The 20,740-nt window shown below is 36.4% G+C and overlaps 1 protein-coding gene across 1 annotated transcript in view; it reads right to left on the reverse strand.

The window, feature by feature from the left end:
• Positions 1-20,740, reverse strand: part of LOC105526719 (cytidine monophosphate-N-acetylneuraminic acid hydroxylase) — a 66,524-nt gene that overhangs the window by 18,610 nt on the left and 27,174 nt on the right. Inside the window, exons 4-9 of the mRNA XM_011962812.1 lie at positions 15,249-15,358; positions 13,846-14,036; positions 10,253-10,400; positions 9,796-9,877; positions 8,874-9,011; positions 6,691-6,826 (exon numbers count right to left, since the gene is read on the reverse strand). Coding sequence (XP_011818202.1) covers positions 6,691-6,826; positions 8,874-9,011; positions 9,796-9,877; positions 10,253-10,400; positions 13,846-14,036; positions 15,249-15,358 — 805 coding nt within the window. The remainder of the gene's footprint in view (positions 1-6,690; positions 6,827-8,873; positions 9,012-9,795; positions 9,878-10,252; positions 10,401-13,845; positions 14,037-15,248; positions 15,359-20,740) is intronic.

Here is a 20,740-nt window from a genome sequence, read left to right on the forward strand (position 1 = left end):
CTGGTCTCCCTTTCCCTTTGCCATCACACAGGCATACAAACGCCTCCAGTGCACATCTGATTACATCCCTGTTCCTCACCTGACTATCAGGCTGCCTATCCTTCCAGGAAAAAATCCAAATCACGTAGCATGTCCTATAGTGCTCATACAACCCCTATCTCCTGTTCTGACCTGCAATCTCTCATTGCAGCACCTTGTTAGCTTTGCTGGTCAGTTCCTACTCCTTCTCTAAAATGCAGCATTCATAGACTCATCTAATGTTCGTCTCTTCTCCATCTGTATCCCCTTGCCGGCATTGATCGTTCTGCATTACAATTGTTCTTCTCTTCTAATAGACCATCACTCTGAGAACAATCATCTTATCTCTAGTTCTCCAGTACTTAGCACAGTGCCACTCAGTGAATGAAAACTGAATTTACGAGTAACGAAGAGCATTGATCAAAAGAAACTATGTTTTAACCTTAGACCAATCTTTTCTGAAAAAATTTGGAAGATACAAGACAGCTAAATAAAGTCAACAAGAAGTTTCAAAAGAAACACATCAGCAAGAGACCACATTAAGCAATTACACACATTGTAGCTACATTGCAAGAGACCATAGAATGTCAAAGTGATGTCAGGTTTTAACAATGAGACAAATGAAGTGCAGAGAAGTCAGATAGATGGTGGTAGAACCAAAACCACAATCCCATGTACTCCTCCTACTGTCCTGCTGCTTCCAGTTGATGAGAAGTCATGGGCAGTCCTAACACGATTACTGTCATGAAAACTCGCCTTGAGGACTGACTTATTATCCAATAAATTCAGACAAATACAGGTAAGTGTACTTTCACGGTAAAATGACACATGCATTTCCTGTCTGCACATAAACAGTCCCTGCCCTTTGTTCACCAAATATCAGTAACTGTATGATAAAATAAATTTTTTGTGAAGCAGATGATTGCTCATGAAAATGTTATAGCTAGGGGATGAGTCACTGCATAAGCTCAGGATCAAATAAATTCCATATACAATCAAGGGAATCTCATAAAAGCACAGTTTAAACATCTATAAACTTTGTTAGCATTTACAACAAAATTGTGCTCCAAATAACACAAAATGGGTAGATTTATTATATGTATTGCTTTTGCAAGAGACTATGAAGTCCATAAAATGTGCATGTAATATAACTTGATTGTATCACAAATATGACTTAAATATGCTTGCTGGGCACAGTGGCTCACACCTGTAATCCCAACACTTTGGAGGTCAAGGTGGGAGGATCATTTGAGGTCAGGAGTTGGAGACCAGTCTGGCCAACATGGGGAAACCCCCATCTCTACTAAAAATACAAACAGACAAACAAACAAATAGCTGGGCATGGTGGTGCATGCCTATAGTCCCAGCTATTCAGGAGGCTGACGCAGGAGAATCCCCTAAACCTGGGAGGCGGAGGTTGCAGTGAGCTGAGATTGCGCCATTGCACTCCAGCCTGAGTGACAGGGCTAGACTCTGTTTCTACCAAAAAACAAAACAAAACTCACAAACAAAAAAAACAATATGCTTGCCTTAACTACCAAGATGCTCTTTAAGAATCACCGTGTTTGCCTTTTTTGATCTTTAATTTTTCAAATTTACTGAGATCCTTTTTTTTTTTTTTTAACTTTTTGAGGGAGCACAGATATATAGATCTTAACACAAATATAGATTCGTGTAACTGTCACTACAATTGGGATACAGGACAGTTCATCACCCCCAAAACTTCCTTGCATTGGCAACTTTGTAGTAAAATTCTTCTTTAACCCCTACCTCCTCACAATCACGAATCTACTCTCTATTCCTATAATTTTGCCTTTTCCAGAAAATCATATACATAGAATCTTTTAGTATGTAACCTTTTGAGACTGGCTTCTGTCACTCAACACAGTGCCTTTGAGATTCATCCACACTGTTGTATGCAGCAGTTCTTATTGTTGAGTAGTAGTCTATTGTATGACTATACCATAGCTTGTTTATCCATTCACCTGTTGAAGGCTATTTGGGTTGATCTGGTGATTGTGAATAGAGCTACTATTAATATTTGCATATAGATTTTTTGTGTGAATAAAAGTTTTAATTTAATTAGGGCAAAAACTCAGGAGTGGAACTGTTGGATCATACAGTAAAGTTAGCTTCAGAGAAACTGTAAAAGTGTTTTCTAGAGGGACTGCACCATTTTGCATCCTTAAGAGCAAAGTGTGAGGGCTGTTGGTCTGTATTTTTGACATAAGGTGGTATTGTCAATTTTCCAAAGAGACATTAATTCTAATAGTTATGCCACTGTGGTGTTTTCATTTTCCTAACGGCTAATGCTATTCAGCATCTTTTCATATGCTTATTTGACATCCATATATCTTCTTTGGTGAAGTGTCTGTTCAAATATTTTGTCAATTTTTAAATTTTCTTACTATTGATTTTTTAAATTATTTTAAATCGTAGTCTCATTGCTGAGTTTTGAGAGTTCATTATATGTTCTGGATACAAGTTCTTTGTCAGGTATGCTACTTGCAAAATGTTCTCAGAGTCTAGTTTGCCTTTTCATCCTCTTAATAGTTTCCTATTTATAGAGCAATCATTTTAAAATTTAATAAAGAATAATATATTAATTTTTAAAATAGATCATGCTTTTGATGCAACATCTGTCTCTGTCTATCCCACAGTCAGGAATATTTCCCCTATATATTCTTTTAGAAATTTTATAGTTTTATATTAACATTTATATCTATAACCCATTTTTACTTACTTTTTGCATACGACATAAGGTTCAGATCGAGGTAAGGTTTTTTTTTGCGTATGGGTGTGCAATTTCTCCAGTAACATTTGTTGAAACGACTACCCTTTCTCCATTAAATTGCCTTTTTTCTGGCTGGGCGCGGTGGTTTGTAGCTCACAGCTGTAATCTCAGCACTTTGGGAGGCCAAGGCAGGCGGATTGTGAGGTCAGGAGATTGAGATCATCCTGGCTAGCATGGTGAAACCCCGTCTCTACTAAAAATACAAAAAATTAGCTGGGCAAGGTGGTGTGCACCTGTAGTCCCAGCTACTCTGGAGGCTGAGGCAGGAGAATCACTTGAACCCAGGAGGCGGAGGCTGCAGTGAGCAGAGATCATGCCACTGCACTCCAGGCTGGGCAACAGAGTGAGACTCCCTCTCAAATAAAAAATAAAACATAAGGCCTTTTTTCATTCACATTTCCCCAAATTGCATCTTTGCCAAAAATCAATTGGCCATATCTCTGTGGATGTATTTCTAGACTCTCTGTTCTGTTCCATTGATGTCTGTGTCTCTTCCTTCACCAGTACCACACTATCTTCATTACTGCAGCTTTATAACTAATCTTAAAAGTTCCTCTAATTTTACTCTTCTATTACAGAATTATTTTGATTAGACTAATTCCTTTGCCTTTCCTATAAATTTTAGACACTATCTAGATCCACAAAATATCCTGCTAGGATTTTGAAGGGCATTGTACTGAATCTATACATTTGTTTGGGGATAATTAAAATATGAACTATATTAAACATCTGATTCATGAATAATAGTACACTATTCCATTTATCTAATTAGAGTCTTTGATTTCTTTCATCTGTTTTATAGTTTTAAGCATATGTACTCTGTATGATATCCTGTTTAGGGTCAGATCCATATGCACAGTGCAGCTTTGGAGTTAACCCAGGAGTTTATCCATAATTTTACGGGCTCACTTTCTTAAGCCTCCTCCTATCTGAAATCTCTTCAATATTTTTCTGCCTCCCAGGTGTCCCCTTCTTCATCTTCTGGCTGAAAAGCCAGGGCTTCAATTTCCCTGTTCTGCTGTGCATGTTCTGAAAACTGCATACACTTCTGGGGCAAAGTGGTGAGAGGTTAGTGAGAGAAAAAACTGCGACAAGGATTCTCTTCGCGTTATTGAAACCAAAATTGCTTTGATTTGAGAAAACAATTCTTTTTCCTTGGAGTGTAATCTATGAATGAGGCTTCTAGCAGTCCTTCGCCAGGAGAGTTACTCAGGGCCTCTCTCATAAGCATATGTACACAAAAAGTGAAAGCAAGTTAATTTCTGACTTTTAATTATTTAGGTGGCTAGAATCAGCAAATCAAAGAGAAGGATTGAGACTGCTGCTAAAGATTTGTTACAGCAGTGAAGAATGATCACTAACAGCCTCTTAGCTAAACCGTAACAAGCAGATATAATGCTTTACTGCCTGGGGTCATTTAGTGCAGGGGCAAACATATCCTGTTATAACATCCTCCAGTGAACTGTAGGAACATCAAGCTGTTATATTACATTCTAAAACTTTGAAATGATGAATCCATGATATCAAGAAAAGATCAATTATGTTCTAATACTCTGAGAAGACAATTATACCTAAATCATAAAATTTTCACATCTAGAGAGATAAACTATAGCTATCCAGAAAATTTTGCTACCCACCATGATTTCATTATTTAGAATGCCTGAGTTCCCAGAAGTTCTATACAGCTGAGATTTTACTCTATTAAAAGATCTGTGATGCCAAAAATTATTAAACTCTGTTCAATAGAAACACAATGCAAGCATGTGTGTAATTTTAAAATTTCTAGTAGCAACATTAAAAAACTACAAAGTAACAGGTAAAATTAATAGATTTTACTTAATCCAAATGTTATGTTAATATGAAATCAAGTTTTAAAAATTGAGATACTGTGCATTCTTTTCTGCATATCAAGTCTTTGGAATCCAATGTATATTTTAAACAGAGTACATCTCAATTTAGATCGTACATTTTCATCCGAAAGACTTGATCTATATTTAGAATTTATAAAATGTCTAGTTCAAAAAGTAGAATCTCATGCTCAAGTTGTTCCACACATACCCAAAAAGTTTCCCAATAAAAAGAAGCAAGTACTAAAAACGTACTTTCATGTAACATTCAAATCCACATTGACACAACTGGTTCATATTTTTTTTTTAGAAGAACTGATTTGGCTTTGAAGCAAAAGCATAACAGTTTCAAAACTATGCCTGTCCAAGTTTAGTAAATTTACTAACTTTTGTGTCAACTCATTAATATTAACATTGAATTCAAAGGGGTATTACATAAATCAAAATTCAACTATAAATTATCAATACTAATGAAATATTCTTCAAATTTTGCTCAACTTTGCAGGGAATTTTAATGCTGTCAATTTAAAATAATATCTGCCTATTGGTTTATTTTTTAAAAATGTATAAAGTTATTAATTGGTGCCATGACAAGTTTCCATTTTAACATAAATACGTGTGATGGGTTGTTTTCCCCTCAAAAATGAAATGTTAAAGTCCTAAGTCCTAGTACCTCAGAATGTGACCTTATTTGGAGATAGGGTCCTGATGGAGGTAATCAAGTGAAAATGAGGTCATGTAGGTGGGCTCTAAAACAATCCGACTGATGTCTTTATAAAAAAAGGAAAATTTGCACACAGATAGGCACACAGGGAAAACGCCATGTGAAGAGACAGTAAAGATGGTCATCTACAAGCCAAGGAGTGTCTGAGGCAACCAGAGGCTGGGAGAGGGCTGGGGATCAATCCTTCCCCAGTGGCTTTAAACAGACCATGGCTCAGCCCACAGCTTATTTCAAACTTCTGGCCCCTAGAACTTAACAAATGTTTGTTAACAAAAATTGTAATAGGTTCCTAGGGCTGTTGCAACAAATTTTTGTTACATGATCCAGTTTATGTTCCTTTGTTACAACAGCTCTAGGAACCTAATAAAATATTTCTCCTCATATAACTAAGTCACAATTAAGCTTTTCCTTTCATTGTGTTCAAACACAAGATGTGTTCAACATAATCTGACAGTACATAGTGATTAAGAGCATGACATTGGAGTCAGACTTAGGATGAGATTCAAAATGAGTTTTTTCATAGGCATTATGATATCAGATCAAAAAACAAACCACACTGCCAGATTTTATCTTTGATTCCTGCATATTTGGCAAGCAATTCTTTTGTTTCAAGAGAATCTTGAAATTAATCATGTAGGTTTTCTTGACTTAACCGAGCATTGGCAAAGGGGACAAGATCAAATTCATGGTCTTTTATTTCTTTCAACAATCCCATAAATTGGTGATGATTCATAGCATTTGCACAAGTTATACTGCTGCAAGAAAAATCACATGAGGTACCTAAAACATGAGAAGGCAGCTTCAGTCTGATAATGACACAATTCTATTCTGAAATGCAGTATGATGTAGAGAAAAGAGCTTTGGAACTAAGCATACCAGGGTTCCATTCTCAACTCATGTTTCCAACAGGGTGACTTTGGGCATGTCCCTTGGCCTTTCTGAGTTTCAGATTCCCTATCTGCAAAAAAAGGAACAATACCCCCTTCCTATGCATAGTGCTATTGAGAGATTAACTTAGATGGCTTAGCTAAAAGTTCCCAGTTCACTTCCTGGCAAACAGTAAATGGCAGCTGCCATCCTCTTTCCTGGGATCCTTTCGGAGAATATCTGTTATTTTATCTCCTGAAAGAGTTCCTAGCTGCCAAATGTGGCTTTTATTCATGTTCTGTGTTCTCTAGCAGCTTGTTAAAAGTTCTAGACACCTACTAATCACTTTTCTTCTCATGTCACATTGCTTTCACAGCAAAGTCACTCATTCCACCATACATTAAGTTGTATATAAAGATGTACAAAGTGTCTAGCCATACTTGTCTGATGGGTGAGATTCCACAAAATACCCAGCAAAGGGACAATAAATTCGGGGTTGCAGGTTCTTCACCAGCTGAGCCTTGTAGTTCAGGAGCTTCTTCCTTTCTGTTTTAATGAATTGGGCTTTCCATTCCTCTGAAATGACAGGATTTAAATTAGACTCTCCTCTCTGGAAAATCACAGAAAAACACATGTTCTAGCAGATTGGAACCCTTTCAGGAGATAAAATTGATAGATAACTAAGGCAGAAATAGAACAAGGCTCCATGTCATTAGTGGAGGATTTCCCCGGAGTTTTTATCTTGCAAATTTCAATTGGTTACTAGGAAAATGTTACCAAGCCAGCCAAAGACACTGAGCTTTCTCCTTGTATATGGCAATTCATTCGGACCCTAGCTGAATACACAGGGTAGCATGCACAATCGTAGTTGATGTGCATGTGCATTTTAAGGGTATTGTAATTCTTGAAATTGTTAACTCTTTACTAACATGGAAATGGCTTTGTTATTTTTGTAGATTATAACAGGTGTGTTCAACATAATCTGACAATACACAGTGATTAAGAGCATGATGTTGGAATCACCTAGGATGAAAATCCTGACCCACCACTTACTGGTTGGGCAGCCTTGGGCAAACTACCTAACTTCTCCATGTCTGTATCTTCTCTGTAAATGGCATCATGATGCCTCTCTCATAGCGCTGTTCATTTGCTTATTCATTCACACAACCAATATTTATTGTGCACCTACTCTGTCAGACGTGGTTCTAGCCACTGGGAATAAAGTGGTGAACAAGGCAAAGCAGGTCCCTGCTCTCATGGAGTGTTCGTTCTAGTGAGAGAAGCAAATAATGAACAAGTAAAGTCATTGCAAAGAGTGATGCACCGTGAAGAAAATAAGACAGCAACAGAATAGAGAGGCTGGGGTGAGTGGGATGAGATGGAGGGAATCATTAGACAGGATAGTTAGTGAAGAGATGACATTTGAGTTGAGACATAGATGAAAAGTTGCTAGTCACATGCAAATCAGGGCCAGCTGCACTCCAGGCAATGGAAATAGCAAACAGAAAGACCTAGGGCAGGTGTGCACTTGACACTTTGGGTCTAAGAAACGAAAGGCAGGATGGGTTGATATATAGCAAGCATCAGAGTGACAGGCAGTGAAGGAACTTGAGAAATTAGACAGGACTCTCAGAGCATACAGGGTACAAGATCAGGGAGCTGTTACTGTTAATGTTTCTATGAAATTTGACAAACACAGATAAGGATATAAAAAAATATACAAGCTACCCATCACCTAGACATAACATTTTTGTATATTTAAGACCTTTTTAAATGTATATGCGTGTACTCACGCACACGTGCACACACACACACAAACTCACTGTCACACACAATGGGATAATGCCAGTTAACCTTTAATAAGTATGTTTTACCTTCCCAGTCACACTTTTAACTTCTTAAGGACAGAACCTTCCCTCTATTTCTCATGTGGTTACACACTCTGGGAGGCAATGAATATAGACTTAGAGAAGAAAGCAAAGAATGGGACAAAGGTTATCTTCATATTGCAAAACTGGGCATTTTCTGCCACATTGTTAGGGATCACTTATCAGATATATTAACTTATTAGGTGGACATTTATTGAGCACTTACAACACTAGTGTTGAAGATACACACTTCCCCCAAGCCAACCCCAACCCCACTCTTGGACCCAGAGCAGAAGGGCTCCTGCCTAAGACCCCCAACCAGAGGACCCTCCTCTGGGTGCACTAGAGGTCCCCGACTAGAGGACCCTCCCCTGGGTGCACTGCTCCCTGATATGAACATCCACAGGTTGAGGTGCACACCCCATTAGGAACCATATTCCAAGAGCACCTAAGCCTGGATGACCCATTTCAAGCCTTTCCTGTTCTGCTCTGTGGTCTACACGGTGAATCCAAGTGATTCTTTTTCTTGGTTCCTCCTGAGGTGCTCTCAGATCTCAACATTTCCTTCATGCTCCATCACATTTTGAGCTAGAAACCTTAGTTTGTAATCTGCAACTTACAAGTCTTATTTCCCAATAAGATTGCATGCTTCTTGTGGGGAGGGACCATGTCTCAATTACATTTGTATTTACTCTCTCAGCATTTAGCAATGTGCCATGCCTGATACTTGGTATCACTTTCATATAAAATATTACCAGTAAATTTTCCACCACTGAAAGTCATTGGAAAGCCTGATGCTCCTCCAGCAAAATCACTCATCATTAGAGCAACCTTCATAGGGAGCCTTCCCCCATTGGGTCTGGTGCAGTCCACTGTATTCAGTATTTTATGACCTGTGGAGAAACAAAGAGGTATAGGTATTCAAGGTGAAATCTTGAACACCCATGAATGGTTTAAATTCCAAGACAAAGTCTTCTGTGTACAGTCTGTATAACTGAACTTATTTGATTATAGAAGAATTGATTATATTAAAGGAAAAACAGTAAGCTTTTAAAACTTAAAGTTTTCAATAGTATATTCTGAATTTTGAAGTGACTAAATTCATCCTATTTGACTTGGTGGATTCTAGGTGTCTCATGAAGACATTTACCTTAATTCCACTCTAGCTCATTCATAGACTGCTTTCTTCAGTCAACTTTTTCCAGGTGTTGAGCCCAAAGGATCAGAAAAGAGTGGATTAACATACTTCCCTGTATCTTTTGCAAATTACATGCAAAGTTCATAATCAAATGATTGTTGGGGCAGTAAGGCCATCTTTTCATATGAAAAGTAGTGCATGATTATATTACATAATATTTCTAGGTGAAAGTAATAAAAGACATTTATTTAATAAAGGTAATTTTGAAGAAATCACTATAGGTAGAATGTAAAATATCTATTGCCTTATGAGAGAAAGCTTTGCTCCTGTCACAATCTAGATGATATTATTTGTAATTTGTTTTCTGGAAAAATTATTTGAAAGGTAGCTCCATATTTCTAGGACAAGGATATAATATGCTATATTCTTTCAAAATGGAGCTAGAAGATGAACATGTGATGAACTTTCATATAGATATTACTATCCCTCCTATTAAGAATGTTTTCCAGTTTTCATTGTCAACAGGGATAAAAACATACCTTTGTACTCCACAATAATGCAAGTGTCCATCTCAGGATGAACACCATCCATCAAGATCATGAATCGAAGATTTTTGTCCACCTGGAATTTAACAATCAAACCAATAACTGTGAATTTCAGTTTGGTTTTTAATTTAATATTTGAGAAGGTAATCACCTGTTCTGGAAAGACTGCTCAATTGAACCTCTTATTTGAAGAAATTTCCTTATTCAGAACTAGATTTATTACCTGTTCTGTAGTGTTATACTATAATAGTATAGGTTAATGGAAAGAAAATAATCTTTGCCCAGGACAGTCTGTCTAACATTTGAAGCTCAAATAGAGGTTGTGTTTATGCAGTATCAGGGACAGACCACATTGGCCCATTTTTTTACTTAATCTTACGGTGACTATCTCACCTAACATTCATCCCAGAAAGCATAATTGGAAAGCATGGAAAGAAAACAGATTTCTGACCTGCTGCCATATTCCAAATGGCACGACATTGATATTAGTCAACTGGACACCGCTCTGATTCAGATTCCAAAATACAGGCCTTTCTGTGTTTCCAACATAAATGGGAATATCTGGTCTTCTCCCAGCAAGCTTTTTCAGTGTGGGGTAACTAGGATAAGACAGATGGAAAGGTTGAAAGGAGAAAAAAATAGTGTCATCTAGTATGAGAGACAGTTGGTTCCTTTTACCAACATATATGACAGAGAAGTGAGGAATTGAAAAACTGAACTCTCCCCAAAGACCAGAGAAAAGTTTCTGTTCAAGGCTGACTGTGAAAGTGATGGGAGATTCTGAGGGGATTCATCTTTGTTGTTAGAACATATCATATGCTCATGGTGTGGGCATCAACCAGGTATGCAAGTTCCATTTTCCACACTGATGCTGCTTGAAGGAGGGGTAGTTCTAACGGTAGGCACAGATGAGAAAAAGTCATGCTGTAGAGAAAAGAAATGAAGATCATGGAGATCCTCATTTATTTGTATTCCTCAAGCAGTAGCTCTCAGTAAGAGAGAGGACTGGGACATAGTACAGGACAAAAGCCCCCCAGGACCATTTTGGAGGTCGGTTTTTCAACCTTCAAAGATTCTGTCCCTTTTTAAGGATAAATAATATATTTTGTATATCAAAGCCACACTTTAACAGACTATATTATTTACCCTTAAGGGAGAGACAGAATTACCAGCTAGGCAAGACAGTGAAATTTAGTGTCGAGGAACTACATTCAACAATTGTAGTAATCCCAACTCAGTACACAATCAATCATCCAAGTCTTTTTGACTATCTAGACATATTAAGTCAGATTTTATTTATTGAGCATTCATTATATAACAGAGTTATTATACTGTAGGGGGTGGTAGAAATTTGAATAAACAAATAAATGATTATACATCTATTATTATTTCAAACTTGGTGCTGGGGCAGTTTTATATACTATGCTATTCAATTCTTACAAAAAAGCTATGATTTTTTTGTTTTTGTAGATGAGGAAACATTCAGAAATACACAACACACAGTAAATCGGTATTCAAATTTGGGTTTTCTGATTCTAAACCTAGTGCTTCTATAAGAAGAAAGTTTCTAACTTTAACGAATATACTATCTGGTTTAAGAATCAGACTTGTATACAGAGTATGAGATCAGGCAAAATAAGATATATGATCATAGGAAAAGTACTGTAAAAATCTGTATATCAGCACTTAGCTGTACTAATATTCAAGTTCCAGCATTGCGTTAAAAGCTATCCAAATAAGTAGAAGCTGGAAGGAAGTGACAGAAGTAATAAACTTTCTTCCCCCGCAAAAAAAGTTCCAAAAAATCAATGATTCTTTGAATGTACCTTCAGTCTCTGGGTTCAGCAATGAAATCCTGCATTTTAAAGGACTTTGGGAATTAGGATAAGTTATTCTAAAATGGATGTTTATTGCTTTGGATTTTTCAATTGCTAATAATTCTTACTGGCAATCCACCAAAGTACATTGGCCTTTTCCCTTGTTTTTGTAAATCAGGGAGGCTTTATTCAGTAAATAAAGGCCAGACAGAAGGGTTGGGGGCAAACAATCTTGATGTTTATTAGTTGATTAGGGAAGAGTCAAAAAGTAAGGGTCTATCAAGGAAATAGACCCAAAGGAGTAAAAAAATCACAAGCTTTGGCCCCTTTTCAATAACAAACTTTCTGCAACACACTGCACAACCAATGTGTTGTGATACTATGGTTGAAAACTGTTGTTTTAATGCAAGACAACTGTCAACACAAGCCCGTGAAATGAAAGCTAAACTGGTTTTCAGGACGGTAGTTAAAGAATAACTCAACTAAATGAGTTCTTACCCTCCCTAAATTTAGTGTATTCCCATAGAATATCTCTCACTAAGACTTTAGGTAATTGCGTCTTAGACTCTATAAAGCAATCACATCATTTATGTGCTATTGTCCCTACACAAGCTATACAAAATTACTACCACACATTACTGTTATTGTACAACAAATGAACTCAGGGCTCTTGTAATCCTGAAATTATGCAAGTATAGTTCCAGGAGGTAGTGTGGCACAAAGGTATCGTATAAAGTAGAATTTTAGTTGTAGTACCACAGTATCCTAGGGGGTTGTGATCAGTTAAGAAGTGTGTTGTAGGCAATCTGTTACTAAATCAGTTAATTAAAAAAAAAAAAAAACCCTTCCCTGAAAAATAAATCAGAGCATATCCACAATTTAGAGTTCCCATATGCTTTAGAATAAAAAATTAAGGGGCCAGTCAACCAGCAACCAACATGTTATCCCTAACCATTTTGTCATGTAGGGGCACAGAAAAACAAAGTCAAATTGCTTGAGTAGCACATTATGGGCATTGTTATGTGTTTATATTGGCAATCCAGCAGAAGTGATACAAATTTCAAAATAATGATGAAGAAATATGACCCTATAGTTAAACAAAGGAATTGGCAATATGTGCTTCCCTCTTCTAATAGCTCAGTACATTCGCAAATACGTGTGGTTTCTTAACTTAAAGTCCTCCTTTCTCCCTCTTTTTTAATTGCCTGGGTCAGGGAAAATTTCAGTTGCTATCATTAGTATCATATTACTCTGGTTTCAATGAAATACTGAGTGAGGTTGAGTCAGGATTACTATGTTGGGTGTTTAGTGTTAGGTTACTATAAATCAGAGCTTGGCAAACCATGTGTGGGCTGAATCCAACCTGCTGCTGCTTGTTTATGTACAACCTTGCAAGCTAAGGGTGGCTTCTTTTTTCTTTTGAAGCTTGCCCATAGCTGAGGGGATGGTTTTTACCTCTTAAAGGGTTGTAAAGAAAATGAAAAGGACAATGATATTTTGTAATACATGAAAATTATATGATATTCACATGTCATTATCCATAAATAAAATTTGATTGGAACACAGTCAGTCTCATTCAGGACCATCTATGGCTGCTTTTGGGTTACAACAGCAGGGTTGAGTGGTGGCAACTCTCACTGTATGGCTTGCAAAGCCTAAAATATTTAGGCTCTGGCCCTTTATAGAAAATGTGTGTTCCCTTAGGGTGGGAAGTGAGATGGTTATTCATCCTCCCCTGCTTCCTTACAATAGCTCCTTCCTCACTCCCAATGGTGTAAAGTGTAGAAAAGTGTAAATTATTTGTATAATTTTATGGGGTACAAGTGCAATTTTGTTACAACCAAAGATTGCACAGTGGTAAAATCAGAGCATTATTAATCCTAATCATGTACATTGTACCCATTAAATAATTTCTCATCATTCACCTACTTCCCACCCCCTCACCTTTCTAAACCTCCAGTGTCTGTCATTCTACTCTCTACGCCTATTTGTGCACACTATTTAGCTCCCACTTATAAGTGAGAACATGCCATATTTGTCTTTCTGGAAACAGTTTTAAAAGTATAAACTTTCTATGCAAATATAAATATTTATCTTAATTAGTCCTCTTTTCATCATCCTAACTGAACCTACTTCAAAGTCAGCAGTGATTGCAAAAGAATTGGAGAACATTTGATGCCTTCCCTGCAGCATGAGCTTAGGAGTTGTGTGTTCAGGACTTCATTACCTCAGGTGGTCTGAGTGCAGATGACTGATGTAAATGAGGTCTGCCTGGCACAGCCTCTCCAGCCAATCAGATGGAGGCTCATGGAGCAACCACCATCCTCGGGCAAAAGCAGGACCCATTAACCAAGGGTCAAACACCATTCTCTTGTCTCCTAACTTGAGGTCCATGCAGGCGTGAGTGAGGTATGTTATCTGTTAAAAGAGAGTGAGATTCCTATTACTGAATTGTTCATTACTGGTCAGCAACAATGAACGGAAATGTTTGGTTTGGGTGGCTGACAAAGTACACAGGTTGGAGTACTTTGCTCCCAAGCATGATCAGGCAAAATCTCGGACTCAAATACAATCCAACAAGAGCCTTTCATAGAACACAGTTCCCAGCACAGGTCATGACTTTATTCAAATATAAATTCTCGTGGTTAGTTTTAGATGACAAACCAATTGGTTTACCTAGTTTTAGTTTATTTAAATTAGTTCCCAAACAGTTATTTACAGTCCACACTGAAGAATATATTTTGTGACCAGTCCTTTAAAGCAAACTTTACACGGAAAGGCAGTTAGAGATGTTATCACAAACATTTGGGGATTTAAATGCCAGAGTGGCTGTGAATAGCAATATGAATGGATGATTCTCTTGAGTTTGTTGGGTTGGCATGGCCATGCAGACTCAACTGACAACTGGCTAAACAGGCTTGCAAGACTTTCTCTTCTAAATTACCTGTTAAATAATTACTCGTGGATGCCAGGGCCGCTAAGAATGGATACAAAGAATGACTTAGAGACTGGCACCATGGGGATCCCAAATCCTTTCCTCATTCTCTTGCCACAGCTTGGCACCTCCAGAGAAAGGGAATGTATTCAGAAGTAGAGATAAGATAGCAGGAACGTCATGTGAAAAGCCAACGAAGTGGATGAGGAAAGGTCAAGGCACAGGTTAGTTTTTATTACGTCTATTCCGGGCAGGTTCTCATTTGTTTCCTTAAAGTACCTGCCCAAATAATACACAATCTTTCTAAATACACAGAAAAATAAATTTTTGATTGTGTGCCTCTCCCAAACTATTAAAAAGTGTTTCCTCTGAAGGAAATTCTCTTATAAAGCTGGAAAATACAACTACCTATTCTATTCAGTAGTGATCTGGCATTAAGGGTAATCTCAAATAGTGTTGCATGAGTCTCCTTAGGGATTTTCCCCAAAGTTTTGTGTTGTTTTTTTCCTTGTAATCCCTGCCAGGTTCTGGGGGTTCCTTAAAGAATTTATCATATGACTTTTTATCATATGTCATAAATACTCACCTCAAAGAGTATTCAAGGTAATATAGGATGTTTACAGATATAGATGTTAAATTGACATCTTGGTTACATTTTTGTGTTTAATAATATTATCCTTTTAATATTTCCCTACCTGGACTTCTCCAAAATCCAACTCTTCAGTAGATCTGGGCTCTGAGTCCCAAGGGTTAGGAGGATTCAGTTCTAAAAGTAAAAGTCCGTTGTTTTCATCCATTTCAACAACTAGAATCAAATGATAACAAATCTGGATTAATGACAAAAATGGCTTTTTAAAAGCAGCACTGAAATAGAAATGCATGGTTTTCCAAAAATCAAAGAAAACTCAAAACAAAGGGTGTTAACACATCCTTTGTTGATGGAACAAAATCAAACAAAGACCACTCCCTTAGATGAAGCAATATCTGCAGAGACTACAACTTAAGATGAACACCAATTCATTTCTTTATTCATATTGCGCTTACAGAATTTATGAGGTCTCAGTCATGTCAGGGATACACACATACAAATAAGACTTCCTTACAACGAAATGAATGATTGATAGAGATGACTTCGAGGCACTATGGGAATGCACAGGGAGGGGCATCTGATCTGCAAAAATGACACACATTCAGTATAAACCATATTCTGAATTTTGATCTTTTCTGGGCTGGTGATAGACAGTAAAATGCTGGGCAGTGGCAGCAGGTGCAGCTCCCAGTCAGCCATGTGCAATCACAAGGGTAAACACCAGATACTCTACAATGGACCATGTTGCCAGGTGATTGTGCCCAACTGCAGGCTAATGTACATGTTCTGAGCATGCGTACAGTAGGTTAGCCTAAGCTACGATGCTTGGTAGGCTAGGTATATTAACTACATTTTGACTTACACTATTTTCAACCTAAGATGAGTTATGTAAGTTGAGGAGTATTTGTATACAATTCTGTTAATTATACCTCAATAAAGCTGAGGGAATAGAGAGTAGCTATCCTGAAGCCCCAAATTCAAAAAAGTGATTACCTCCAGGGCATGGGTGGGGGGATATGTGATATAATCAAGGAAAGATACATATTGTGTTGTTAATGTTTTATGTTTTAAGCTGGGTGCTGGGTACATGGGTGTTCACTTAATTTTTAATACCTTTTTAACATTGCTTAAGAAATTTAATAAAAATATTTTTCTTAGTCATAACTATCAGCTTATTTAATGGTGAAACACAAATGGCTTTCTTAATAAAATCAGGAATACATAAAGAATGCCATTATTATTGAACTACGTTCCTGAAATTGCGAGTGGTATAATAAAGGTACATATTATTATTTCGAGGTTATATGATTGCTGGAAATTAGTGTCATAAACTAGAAAAAATGCTGGTTTGGGGAACATCTGGATGGGAATCCTATTTCTGCTGCTTATTAGCAGTATCCTGAGCCTCAGTTTTCTGATCTATAAAATTATGATACATACTTCATAGAGTTGTTGTGGAGATTAGATGAAATAATAGATCCTAAAGTGTCCAGCACCATGCTTGGAACAGAGCAGGCATTTGATAAACAATATTATTTTGGTAATTATTTTATACATAAAGGAATATATAGAATTTTAAAAGGTCATTGTTAGACAAACAAACCTATATACTAGCCAACTCATTAGAAAAATACAATTGTATTATGGGAGACCCTCAGGAAACTCTTGCACTGACACCCGCCCCGTCTTCATAATTTTTCTTTTTCAAGAGATGCAGAAAAAAATAAGTCTGTAATTCTTCACTTGATCTTAGCCAAAAGGCCAGGAAGCAATTGTAACTCTTAATCATTGTTCTGAAGCAATTACCATAAAGATCTCTCTATGCCCCTTGCACAAAGATAAATTGCATAGATGCAACAAAGAAGAATGTGACATCTGCCAACTATTATAAATAAATTCATGAGAATATAGTATTATTAATTTAACCTTACAAGCTGATAAAATCTAGATCATTTGGGTTATAATTTTATCCAGAAAAAACAAATGGTAGTCCCTACAATCTTTTTAAAGGAAGAATAATGAAGGAGAAATGGAACAAAAGCATACCATAAAACTATAATAATCAAATCACTGATTATTGACATTAGGTCAGCCACAAAGTGGATCCTAACTATGTTAACTGTTTATTCTAAAGAAGGTATCATAAATATGTGGACCATCTAACATGGTGCTGTGGCAATTAGTTCTCTAGGCATTCTAGTTGATTAAAGACACGAAGTGACCAAGTCATACAAATGTATAAAATAGAATATTAAATATGAGAGGACTTTTACATTTAACAGCAACAGAAATAATTCCAATGGAAAATCTGAATAGATACAAATGTAAAATGAAGAAGTTCTAACACTAAGAAAATTTGGCAAACACATTTTGCCAAACCATATTTAGGGAAATATTAGCATCATATTTGATAGAAAAGTGCAAGTAAAAACAATGAGATTCAATTTTTGCCTCAAATGAGAACAGTCTGAAAGACTAAGAATATTCTGAGCTGGTAAGGTATGGGGAGAAAAGGCATACTTATATACCAGTCAGTGGGAGCAAAAGTTTGTCAGTGCCAAAGAATGGATGGTAATGCAGTACATATTAAAGAAGGAACATATGATGAACTCATTCATTCATTCATTCATTTAGCCATTAATTCATTCGTTTAGGACATCAAGTGGAAACGGTTGTGTTAGTCATAACTTCCAGTTCATGACATGTATTTGGTCCATGCAAAGCTCTTCTCTTTTTAATATTATTTATTTATTCCCTTTATCTCTAGTTCCCATTCTCATTTTCCTCCCCTCCAAGGTACCATTCTGAATGTTCGTGCAAAATATGCATTACATTGTGTGTGTGTGTGTGCATTTTTAATTTATATAAATGGTATTAGGCCTCCAGTCTGTTTCCTACTCTTTTTCACTCAACACTATGATTTTGACACCCATGATGTTGTCATGTGTACATCTAGCCCACATCTAATTGCAGTTGAGTATTCCATGGTTCATGTCTACCACATTTTACAAATTCACTCTCCCAGAGGTAGACTCCTAGATTCTGCCACAACAGAATTTCTTTGAGGTATAAACAAGAGCAGGATTCATGGATCCTAGTATGTTCATAAACCTCATCAGGAGCCAGGCACAGTGGCACGTGCCTGTATTCCCAGCTTCTAGAGAGACTGAGATGGGAGGATCACTTGAGTCCAGGAGTTGAAGTCCAACCTAGGCAACATAGCAAGTCCCTGGCCCTAAAAACAACAAAACAAAACAAAAAGAAACAAAAACAACAAACAAAAAACTCATTTGGCTAGTTACTGCCAGATTACTTTTCAGAATGGCTGCAACAGCCACACTCCCATCACATGGATGAGGACTTCTATGTCACTGACAACGTTTGGCATCATCTTAGCTTCTAGTTTTTTTCCACTCTAAATGATGTAAAGTGAAACCTGCTTGTTTCATTTGCAGTTTTCTGATTACTACTTAGTTTAGTAAGTATCTTCATACGTTTAATAGCCTTTGGGTTTATTCTGTAAAATTCTAGTTCATACTCTTTCTTCCCTTTTTATTTGAATTTTCTGTCTTGTCAATTTGCATTATTTCCTACTCTATGCTTGATATTAATCCCTTGTTGATTATAAACATTGCAAAAAACTCTCAAACTGTCATTATGTCTTTTAATTTTGTCCATGGTGTCCTTCATTAAGCAGAAATATTGTGTTAATAAAATCATATTCATCCATATTTAACATTTTTATTTGCCCTATGAGCTGTACTTTTGAAGTGTTATCTGAAGAGTGAAGAAGTGCCACACTATCTCTAGATTGCAAAAATATACTTGCAAAAATATACTCCTGTATTTCTTCTATTACTTTTACATTGAGGTTATTGGGCCAAGTGAAGCCCGCCTTTAGGCTGAAGTATACAAAGTGTTGGTGGTGAATGCTTTAATTGCCATACCCTTTTACCAGTAATTCAACTACTGTATGAAACAACTCCAAATACAGAGAAGCTCTTAAACACAAAAATGCCAGTTTTAAGTAAAACTATGAAGATCTTAAATTCTAACAGAAAATATTATGCAAAATATGCAAAAATGGTTTACATAAAAGAACTGTTTGAAAAATTAAGACTAACAAGAAGATTAGAGAATGGAATAGCTAGATGGAAGATTAACAGGGAATAGAAGACTTGAACAACACCATAAACTGACTGTACCTAATGGACATACATAGAACACTTCACCTTGGGCCATAAAACAAGTTTCAATAAATTAAAAGGATCAAAATTAAATAAAATATCTTCTCTGAACACAATGAAATGAAGTTACGTATTAATAAGAGAAGAAAGTTGCAAAATTCACAAATATGTGTAAATCAAACAACACACTTCTAAATAACAAATTGGTTAAGAAATAAAGAGAAATTAGAGAACATTTTGAAACAAATGAAAACTAAAACACAATATACCAAAGCTTATGTAATACAGCTAAAACAGTGTATGCATAAAAGTTTATACCTGTGCACACCTATTTTAAAAAAGAAATATCACAAATAAAAATCCCAATATTCCACCTTAACTAGAAAAATAACAGCAAACTCAAAGTAAGCAAAAGGAAATAAAAATTAGACTAGAAATGAAATCAAAAATAGAAAAATGAGAGAAAAATCAAGAAAGACAAAAGTTAGTTTTTCAAAAATATCAACACATTGACAAATCTTTAGCTAGACTGACCAAGAAAAAAGAGATTACTAAATTATCAAAATTAAGAATGAAAGAGTAGACATTACTACTGACATTACAGAAATTAAAAGGTTTATAAGATAATACTATCAACAATTGTACTCCAATAAATTAGATGACCTAGATGAGATAGGACAATTCCTATGAAGATACAAATTAACAAAAATGACCTGAGAAGAAATAGAAAAATCTCAGCAGACCTATAATAAGTAAAGAGATTAAACTAGTAATCAAAAAGCTTCCCACAAAGATAACTCCAGGCCCAGATGGTTTCACTAGTGAATTTGACCAAAGGTTTAAAGTAGGATTAGCACCAGTCCTTCACAATTCTTTCAATAAACAGAAGCATATGGACCCTTTGCCAACTCATTTTATATGGTCACTATTACCCTGATATCAAAATCAAAGACATCACAAGAAAAGAAAACTACAGACTAATATTCCTTATCAATATAGATGTAAAATATCTTAATAAAATATCAGCAACTATAATTTAATGACATTAATAAAAAGAGCTATATACCATGACCAAGTGGAATTTATGCTACACTGCTGCAATATTTGAAAGATGCAAGGCTGATTCAACATTTGAAAATCATTCAATGTAACACATTGCATTAACAGAATAAAGAGGTAAACCACTTGATCATCTCAGTTAACACAGAAAGGGCATGCAACAAAAATCCAACATCTGTTATCATAAAACACACTCAGAAAATTAAGAATAGGCCGGGCGTAGTGGCTCATGCCTGTAATCCCAGCACTTTGGGAGGCCAAGGTGGGTGGATCACTTGAGGTCAGGAGTTTGAAACCAGCCTGGCCAACATGGTGAAACCCCGTCTCTACTAAAAATACAAAAATTAGACAG

This window comes from Colobus angolensis, unplaced genomic scaffold (assembly GCF_000951035.1).
Source record: "Colobus angolensis palliatus isolate OR3802 unplaced genomic scaffold, Cang.pa_1.0 Scaffold6, whole genome shotgun sequence".
Taxonomy (NCBI): Eukaryota; Metazoa; Chordata; class Mammalia; order Primates; family Cercopithecidae; genus Colobus; species Colobus angolensis.